The 10,338-nt window shown below is 44.7% G+C and overlaps 1 protein-coding gene across 2 annotated transcripts; it reads right to left on the bottom strand.

The window, feature by feature from the left end:
• Positions 1-1,605: 1,605 nt before the first annotated feature.
• On the bottom strand, positions 1,606-7,777 carry LOC119301904 (protein SCAI homolog). Of its 2 annotated transcripts, XM_037578897.1 has the most exons (9): positions 7,130-7,756; positions 6,120-6,326; positions 5,771-6,010; positions 4,589-4,655; positions 4,360-4,503; positions 4,078-4,169; positions 3,029-3,199; positions 2,814-2,950; positions 1,606-2,182 (listed from the first exon to the last, which is right to left on the bottom strand). In XM_037578897.1, the coding sequence occupies exons 1-9, from the start codon at positions 7,664-7,666 to the stop codon at positions 1,996-1,998; spliced, it is 1,782 nt and encodes a 593-aa protein (XP_037434794.1). In that variant the 5' UTR covers positions 7,667-7,756; the 3' UTR covers positions 1,606-1,995. The 2 variants fall into 2 exon arrangements, with proteins under 2 accessions (XP_037434794.1, XP_037434795.1); XM_037578898.1 differs by lacking the exons at positions 1,606-2,182; positions 2,814-2,950 and having other exon boundaries at positions 3,057-3,199; positions 4,074-4,169; positions 7,130-7,777.
• Positions 7,778-10,338: the final 2,561 nt, after the last annotated feature.

Raw genomic sequence — 10,338 nt, 5'->3', positions numbered from 1 at the left:
TTCCTGCCGCTGACAAAAGTTTTTGCAGCCATCCTCTTATCCTTTCCCAAACTCTGTCCCTGAGGTACTTGAACGTGCCATTCTTAGATTCTCCAACTTCTGTAGGCATCCCCAAATATTTCCCGCTAAGTGACTCATTCTGCACTGCCAGGATATCTTTGATCCCCTGCCTGGTGCCTTGTGGACACCCCTTGCTGAAGAATACCGAGGACTTGTCATTGTTAACTCTTTGTCCCGCGGCATTACAATATAGATTCAACAGGTTTGACACCAAATTTACACCCTCAACACTAGACTTAAAAAAGCAATAGGCTGTCATCTGCAAATAAAAGGTGGTTCACCTCAGGAGCTGTGGGAGCCACCTTAACACCACTTAGAGCTGATGACTGGGAACTGGATTTTAGTAGGCACGAAAGGCCCTCTGCCGCAAGTAAGAATAGGTAAGGGGAAATAGGATCTCCCTGTCGAATTCCTCTTGTTGGTTGGAAACTCTCAAGCTTTTCTCCATTAAACAGAACTGAGAAAGAAACTGATCTAACCATGCCCATAACAATATCAATCCAGACTGACGAGAAACCCAGCTTGACCATAATTGCTTGTAGATAATCCCACTCTACTCTGTCATAGGCTTTTATCATGTCCAACTTCAAAGCACAGAAATATTAGTTTTGGATATGTTTCTCTTCATAAAATGCAAACACTCATATGCACATATTATGTTATCTGTGATCAGTCTGCCAGGCACAAAGGCTGATTGCTCCTCAGAGATAATATCTAGGAGAATGACTTTTAATCTGTTTGCAATCACCTTTGAGGCAATTTTGTACAGGACATTGCAAAGACTAATAGGCCTATATTGTAACAGAAGAGTAGGATTCGTTACCTTAGGTATAAGGACCAAGACCGTATCATTGAAGATTACATGGCTAAGGCCTCCTTTGGTTTAGAGAAATTTCATAGAAATTCTAGAGGATAGGATTCTTATAGGATTTTTTCCTTTAGAGCCATTTGGTTCATAGGAATAGATTCCTATTCCTACATATGATTGGTTCTTATCCTCCACATTTCATATGAAAATAAAAAAGAGCCTAGACTCAACGGAAAAATTCCTTTGATGTCAACCAAATGACATCTTGTTTTCTATTCCTACTCATAGGATTTAAGATACATGTCATCTCATTTCTTACAAGATTCCTATTCCTATGATAATTCTATCCTATGAACCAAAAGAGGCCTAAAGTTGCAGCGTGCCTTCACCAAGTGAATCTCAGTCCAGCCCAACCCAGCGCCTCTCGCACAGTCCACTAACGGCCAGACAGAGGCTCGGTGTCATAATCAGACAAGGCAGTTGCCACTCAAAAAAATCAGACAAGACAGTTAAACAAGAGATGTGGCACTTGTTATGCAGCAGCACCTGTTAAGATGCAGGAATTTCACGAGAAATCGGGAGCATCTGTTTACAAGAGTTTCTAAATTCACATGCTCCAATGTTACCCAGTAAAAAGACAAAACAGACAAACTTGACAGGTACGCGGAACCCCTCAAGGAAGGCAAACACCAACTGCGAACGTTAGGAGCACAAGGCAACTGGAAAACAATGCAAAACATGGAGCTAAAATACTTTCAACATATTAATCTAAGCCTAAAAAAATAATCTGCCTTCTAGAGCACTAAAAAAAATGCCTCTTCCAGCTTACAAACTGCCCTCTCCTGACACAAGTCAAAAGAGAAGGAAGGAGAAACCCTACACTACCTAGAGCAAAGCAAAGCAAGGCAAACCCCTAAACAAACTTTTACAGATGCGCAACGGAGATGAAGCAGCACACAAAACCATCCTATTATCATCGTTCACCTCAACCAGGCTGCAGACGGCTATAGCTCGCTGACACAGACTCATCCTTCGCTGGCTGTATAAACGCTAAACAATCAACAAATAGCTGGACCATATTTACCAAGGAGGTATCTACAGAAAGCCTGTGTTATTGCACTTGATCATCATGTCCTGTTGCCGAAATGAAACCGATTGCTGACAACAAGGTTTTCTGCCAGCAGAAGGACGGGAGTCTTGATGGCTTTGGCGTTTGGAGAGACCGACTCAGGAAGACCGGGTAAGCAGGTTGGTAGATGTTCGCCATTCTCCTCAGGATGGAAATAGAATAACACTGCTCGACAGAAAATAAACCTGACAACATATAACGAAGAATATTAACACTTCGCATATCGAACCAACAGTGTCTGGTGTGCGGGACAAATATATGTTCTTCAAGATACAATAGAATCTTTGTTTGAGAAACAAAAAATAAATAAACATAAGATATGCGACAAAGATCTAGCAAGCCAACCATATTGTCAGGATTGAACTTGCTGGTACCAAGTACCTATGCGGCAACTGTTCTCTAGTCCCTACACAAACCTAAACAAAATGCAGTGCTGATAGTCTAGTGTTCCCTAGACTATCAGGACTGCATTTTTGAAGCCCAAATAACTTGCATGCTGAGATGCGCAGAGAGTAGTGTGAATACAACTGATGTGATTTAAAGGAAGGACTACAAATGGATAAGCCACTCTATCAGATCATGTTAAATTACTGATTTCATACTTTTGGTGCCAGCGCAAATTTACTCTTTAATACCAAAAATAGTGGTAGCGTGATGAATTTTAAATGCAAACTTGTTCCTTTTTCCTGTGAAAAGAGGGTGCATGCAAATAATATGGATAGCCGGTTCATGCTTCAACATACTTTTACATGTTATACTGCCAAACTAACATAGAACTGCCAAAGACTCAGGGATGGAAGGTATGGATTAATGTACCTGAGAATCAGGCGCCTGAGAAATGGATCAGGTAAAATTTGACCCCAGACAATGTTCAATCCAACAGATGTGCTGAGGATTTCTTCGTACTGTTCCAAAGCAGAGAAAAGTATATTCTCTGCATTAGCATATGTATCCTGAAAACAAGCCCAAAGAAATCAGACCGTCAAAACAAATATCTCAGGAATACTCAAGTCAAAAATAGAAGAACATACGCTGTCAATGTCGGAAGTTATTCCAGCTAATTGGCAGAAGGCTTGCATCGGAGCAGTCAGGAAGTATGTAAATTGGCCTCCATTGCCTGATTCTACACCAGGCATGGCCGATGCAATCCTAGGAGAAAGAAGTAAGGCAGCTGACTCTCCCTTCTCTGCATTATGTATGGCCTGTTGATTATACAAGCAAATGATAATTCGTTCAAGAATTTTCTTTCTACATTATTACTACAAAATGAATGGACAAAGAACCACTTCAACAAATTACGACAAGAATTCCTCATACACTGTAATACGACTTCATGATATAACTGAGTTGTTATAGAGAAAACCTATTCCGGGAATTTTACCAATCAAATGCAATATAACTATGTGCAAGGAAAGCAACTAGCAAAAAAAGATAAGGAATCAACATTATGGCTTTACAGGCTACTAAGGCCTTGTACAATGCTAGGTGCTTAGGGAGATGCTTAGAAAAATAAACCGGGTTTTTCTGAAGCACTAGTGCCTATTTCTACATGAGAGATGCCTAATTAAGCGTCTGCCCTGTACAAATAAGCACCAGTGCTTAAGGAAAGCCTGGTTTATTTCTCCAAGCACCTTGCATTGTACAAGGCCTAACAAGGGCAAGTTTGGATGTTTTCTGTACGAAAGCAGGTATTGCTATAATACTATAGAAGTGAGTTCACTACACCTAGAGCCCAACCTTCTCGGTTCTCACAATATGTTATACATGATCCATTATCATCAGTGATGACTAATTAACAGGCTCATAACCAGCTTAATATTTGTTTATAGGTTTAAAGATCAAGGAGACATTGAATCTGTGAACCCCACTGGACAATACTACCAACTATAGAGATGCTTCCACTTAAGAAGCAAATGAGAATGTCTGGCCATTCAGATTCCATAAATACAATCCGTGATAATGTGAACTAAAAAGAAAAAAAATGCATACATATAATCTGGTAGCTAAGAAACAACTAAAAGCTCACGCATCATGGTAACAATTTTTCTACCAAGTCAAGAATAAGTTCTGACAAACCTGCCTTGAATGCATGGCTATTTTCACTGTCAATTACAAGGAAAAGTGGGTATCTTGTAAATGGTATCAGATCTTCTGGATAAAGATTGTTTGGACCTGAAAAAATGATAGTCCGACCGATGTGAGAAAACGCAGGCTATCCATCATCATAAAAATAAGATATTATTTCACAACCTAGTCACCCACCAAACTAACAAACCATAAATAGTGGACTTAATTGATAACTAACATTGTAATGCGACATAGGCATATAGTTCCATCAGTTATATGAGAAAGCGGAGCATACCACCATTTCCACGAGGACCAAGCCATACATGATCATCTGAACCGGTATGTGAATTTGGCTTATTGATTGAGAAAGCAGAAGCAGGCCTCAAGCGTGATGAAGAGCTAGATGCATACTTATGATATGCATTCTGATCAGCAAGGCCTGTAAGGATAATGTTTGAAGTTAGAAGGGAAACCTAATCAAAACAATAGTGCAACATAAATTGAATGCCAAATACAAAAGGAACCTGATGCTGATATATAAATTAGCAAAATGCTATCTTGAGAAAGCTCCTCACAGATTGTGGCAAGAACCTGCAATTACCATTCATGAACTGGATTTAACACCAAGGAATCTGGTGGCAGAAATAGAGAAAAGAGAACAATGTGTATTGACACTATAAGTTGCATCTGTCCATGTGACTCAAGGGGTCTCTCAAGATCTAGTAACATATTACTCACATGAATTATTAAGTTATTATTACCAATTTGTAGTAAGGTCTGAACATCCCCATGTGCAATTTGCCAATTTCGCAGTGACTATGCTTAAAATTTGATGTTCAGTTCTGCTAACAACCATAACATCACTATGCCTATTTACAAGGAGATGTGTTCTCAAGACAATATTATTGGTAAGCGTGCTATGGGGCAATTATTGGCAGTAAACATGCCTTTTTCAAATACATGTACTCAAAACTCAGATATTCAATTCAACTTTCATCCTACTCCTGTAAAAGGGAGAAAAGGTATACACTCATATGCACACTGGCATATGCGGTGAAACTTTAAACTCAGAATTCTTTTATAATATACTCCCTCCGTAAATTAATATAAGAGCGTTTAGAACACTAAAATAGTGACCTAAATGCTCTTATATTAGTTTACAGAGGGAGTATCTTCTAATGACTACTCGGCCAGTAACACAACATAGTGATTAGTGAGCATACCACAAAATGCATGTATCCCAGCGTTGAAAATGTGCAAAGGCAGCCTAAGAAAGTATGACCACATCAAGCTCATTGCGAGGAGCAAAGGCTGGCCTGCCAATCATTTTGTAGCAAGAATGCAGGAAATCCTCTGATTCTACTAACTATTTCTAAAGGATTCTACCTAACTTATCCTCAGTTTAATAGAATCTATCTTAACTTTATTTTATTTCATATAAATAACATGATACAATATCTTTTCTATGGTTGAGTCACCCACTGATGCATGATATTTATGGACAATAGAAACAAGTCTACACAGTGTTATTTCACTAACCAAATCACAAACATTGACCATATTATCAGCGTCAAGTCTGTCAAACGGTCAGCATGTAGCACTGTTTAAAGCTGTTTTCATCACAGGAATTTCCCACGAATATCATATGCGATTATGCAAAACTTCAACTTTAAAGGGGAACAAAGCAATTTTGAGAAGGGGCTTACCGCTATAAGATGAGATACTGTAGGGTGATATATGATTGCTCTTTGGGGATTTGAAGGAAGATTTCCATCAGAGATCTCTGTAGAAAGGTGAATATCGATCAGACCAGAGGGTCCACTCTGATCACTCATAGTGCCATTTTCTGTAAGTTCTTTAACAGCTATCTGATAAGACCCTGTGGGCTCCCATTCTAAAGACTGTAGCATTCTGAAAGTGTCCAAAGTTAGCTCTGTGAACTTGACCTGTGGTACATACAACGGCATCATGCGAGGGAGCTGATCAGCATAGTATCAAAAAAGGTGATAACTAGAGGAATAGAAAATTTGTTTATGAAGGGGTAATATGAGTAACCTCGTTTCGGTGGTAACTTGTTAATACAGCTTCCTTCAGTTTCAGTACTCTTTTCGAATGGAATCTTGCTATTGATGCAAGGTTTGATGCATAAGAATCAAACAAGTTATCATATCTAAGTGATCTAGATCCTTTGTATGCTCCGTCAGCTTTCAAGAATCTGTCAAGCTCTTGAAGCACTTGTTTCCATTCCTTGAAGTTGGTTTTCTAAGAAGAGGTCACGTTGTAAGGAAGAATAAAATTGTAAGCAAAACAGCCTTAAAATGTCCTAGTGTACTGAAATGAATAAAGAAATAAGTGGGTGAAACACACAAAACAAGTACACCACGATAAGTTGCAGAATCCAAAGCTTTCATGTAGCAAAGCAATAAAATATTCATTACTCGCTCTTTATGCATAGATTCATTGATGTGTTGCTGGTACTACTATGTACCCCTAATATCATTGCTGTCTTAAATTGAGATGGATGCACAATTGAACCATCATCTCATCCGCACACAATCCAAAAATTACAAATCCTAAGGGTAAGGGCACATTATTACTTGACAAACTCAGATCACCACAGACTCAAACACCAAGCAACATGAAAAGAAGAATCCGCTCGAACCCTCTCTTTCCATGATCAGTAACCCTCCATAATACTCAAATCTACTGTACATGAATACAGAGGGATGCTTAAGCTCTTCTGCAACTAAACAGCAGAGGGGCGTGAAGCAACAAAAAACGAGAGGAGCAGGATAAGTGACACACAGCCAAAGGGGATTGACGCAGTAACTCAAACTGAATTGCACGAAAATAAACACTCGATTGGATAGCAAAAACTTCTGGCAAACAGGTGATGAACACCAAGTTGTTAAGAAGAAGAAACACAGTACTACATTCGTTCAATAATGAAGAGGGCAGCCATGTCCTGCTTCCCAAAGTAATAACCCCCAAAAAAGAAGACCTAAACGCGTCATTTAACTCAGGCACCCCAAATCCAAAGCACACGCAGGAGAAAAGCTTCTTACGGGGTAGGCCGACTTGGATTCCTGTACGAGCGAGCGGAGGCGGGCGACGAGGTGGTCCACCGCCTCGGCCCGGCGCATGAGCATGGCGACGACGAGGAAGCGGGCGATGAAGCGCAGCTCCTTGTAGCGGATCAGGAGGCCCTGGTGCTTGGCGCCGCCCCCCGCGGCCGCGGAGGCGCTGGCGTTGGCGGGGGCGGGGGCGGCGAAGTAGCCGCGGCTGTAGATGGCCTCGTAGAAGACGTATGCGCCGACGAGCGAGCGCGGCTCGGCGGTGCGGAGGTAGCGCGCGTAGTAGAGCTGGCCGATCCGCGAGGCGACCTCGCCGATCTCCCAGCGGCGGAGGCCCGCGGCGACGAGGTCCCGGCGGCGGTCCTGCTGCAGGCGCCAGAGCCGCGTGTAGGCCTTGAAGGCCTTGCGGCTGTGGTGGTCCCCGCCGCCGTAGAGCGGCAGGTCGCGCGCGCGCGCGAACTTGCGGTCCGCCGCCTCCACCAGCGCCTTGAACTCCCTGTACGCGCCGGAGGGCTCGCCGTCGGCCATCGCCGGCGGGCGGGGCGGGGCGGGGCCGGGGAAGCGAGGGCTCGCCCCCTCCCTGCCTGCCTGCCTGTCTGTCCCTCCCTCCCTCCCTCCCCGCTGTCCCTTGGATTCGGGCGGCGAACGGGCGGAGGACGCGGTGAGATGGCGACGGTGGGGGGAGAGAGAGAAAAGAGAGTGATAAAAGGGGCAGTTCGTTCGAGAAGCGGTAAAAAACAGTGGACGAGTAGCACACGGGGGTGAGCTGTTGTTGATTGTTACCGCGCGGAAACGCTGTCACCTGGGTCGCTAATTGGGCTCTCATGGGTCAATCATCTGGGCTTTTGTTTATTAATCGCCCACCTTCTGTCACTCCACAGTATACAAGCCAGTGTGGGCGGTCTGTGGAATCCATGTCACCGCTGGGAAAAGTCCCGGCGGTTGACCGGGGTGAAAGCGAAAAGGATACGCACTGACAGGCAGAAAATGCAGCGGATTTGTTGGACCCAAAACGCACGGAGAATTGACCTCCGACTCGTTCTGTCAGACATGTGTTTAGTCCCTTCGGCTCGATTCGGTATGGATCTCCATCCGAGAGCAGGGCTAGGGACGACGACGATCCAGGGGATGGCGTGAAATTCAGTTGTGAACCCACCGATGATGCCTCCTCGCTCGGTCTCCAGTGGACTCGCTCAACGCACGCTAGTTTGACGCTGGTAGTTTCACAACTTTATCAAGATTTCTGCGCTGTTATTCCCTTGCATTGCATTGCATTTGCAGGTGGAGGCAGCTGGGCATGTATTTCCTGTTTGTTTTATGTGTCTCGTCAGAGTTTGGTGAAGGAAACCTTTTTCTCTTTATTAACACTCGCAGTCAGCGACGGATATTCTAAGTTTCTAACCACCACAACTGCCTCACACTTCTTAATTACAATAATTAACAAAAGGGGAGGATCGGAGAATATACACTTGCTCTGAGCCATCAGCTGTCTGACTAATCCAGTACCAGCAGCACTAATGGCACCTTTTAACTTTAAGAAATCGGAAGGGGGGTGGCTAAACTGTTCCAAGAGCGCAAAGAAACTCTCTGTGTGTATCGATTAAAGTAGGAACCATCATTCTGCCCGAGCGAGGGTTCATTCAGCGGTAAGAAAACGCAGCTCGCAGCGAGTATCCTCCCTCAGCCTCTCTGGTCGGTGGGTGGGTGCAGCCTTGCAGTTGCAGGTGGCTGGCTGGGTGGCCGTGCAATCATTCGGCGCCCAGCCCCGGCTGCCCCAAATCTTTGGCTGGCTCGCTTGGAAACAGGCTGGCGTGGCGCCGCGGTGCCGGACGCCGGGGTCATTAAGGGCATGTACAATGCATAGCCTCAAGATGATGCCTCGCATGCCATGTAGGATCGGATATGACGTAAAGTAGGTTCGGATAGGAAAGTTGGATCCTCTTCAGGAGGCGGGTGCTTGAAGAGAAAAAGTGTGGTCCGGTGACAAAAGGAGAAAAGGTTGGAGCGAAAAGTAAGGATGCATATGTACTAGAGTCTTTATTTTCTATTTCTTAGTGAGGCCCACTAGTGGTAGCTTGCATTGGAGAAAAAAAATATATAAGTACCTCAAATTACTTTTTGTCATGAGGCATATGTATCCATATGCCATCATTGTACATATGCCCTAACAAATCGGCTTAGGCTGGGAATCTCTCACAGGGCTTTAAAAGGCTGCTGCGACGTGGAGATCAGGCCAGGATTAGCTGAGGTGAGCTGACCGGCGGGGCGGCTGCTTTACGCCAACAACTCCCGGTAAACTTTACTGCCTGTGCCTGGGTTTCGTCCTGGTCCCGCGCGGCGCGACCGGTAATTAGGGCGTGAGTCGGGTTTGCTCGTGGTTATTCTGTATGCTCTGCAGTACTTGGGTGTCGCTCGGTGAATGCCAACTCCGACGGCATCAGGTCCGTCCCCATCCGTTTCAAGTCGAAACGGATACAAATCGCGGTCTGTTTTTTGTCCGCCTTCCATCTATTTTTGGTCTAAATTTGGTTATGATTTGTGTCCGCGTGGATAAGGAGCATATGCACGCGGACGATCTTTTTATCCTCTCCTGGCCCGCTAGTCGGTGAAACGTACACCCTTTTCTCCTCTCCCGCCTGCCATAACCGCCGCGGCAGCCCATTTTCCCGGGCGCCCCATCGTTGGCCAGGCATGTCGTCCACTGGCCCCGCCGCATCCACACAAATTCCCTCACCCCTGCTTTCGGAGGAGTTCTTGTCGGTGTTTGTGCCCCTTCTCATCGACGTCGGTACTAGAGAAACCACGGCCGCAGGCGCAACCAATCGGCCCCAACACCGTCTACCTCGCTCTGCATGGCCGCCGTCTGCCCTCGTCTCCGCTTTTTACATGCATGCTGACTGTACTAGGAGGCCGGCTTCCTCTTCATGGTCTGCATCTCCACCACGATCGCAAGGTGTTCGACACTTTGCTTGCAGGTACCATGGATAGTGGGGATGAATATTTTTTCAACAACCTCACTTGTTTGTCAGATGATTCGTCTTCGGGCGATGAGGAGCTTGTGGTTGTTGCATTGGTCGTCAGTGACCACATTGGTAGGCAACGGCTGAGGTTTAGGGGATCAATCTCAGGCTATGTTCCGGCGTTGAACCACAATAGAGAGAGTGGTCATTGCCTACTCTTGGTCGAGTACATTGAGACGT

Source organism: Triticum dicoccoides, chromosome 5A (genome assembly GCF_002162155.2).
Source record: "Triticum dicoccoides isolate Atlit2015 ecotype Zavitan chromosome 5A, WEW_v2.0, whole genome shotgun sequence".
In the NCBI taxonomy this organism is placed as follows: domain Eukaryota; kingdom Viridiplantae; phylum Streptophyta; class Magnoliopsida; order Poales; family Poaceae; genus Triticum; species Triticum dicoccoides.
Note: the sequence above shows the minus strand (reverse complement) of the source record. Positions and strands in the feature narration are given on the sequence as shown.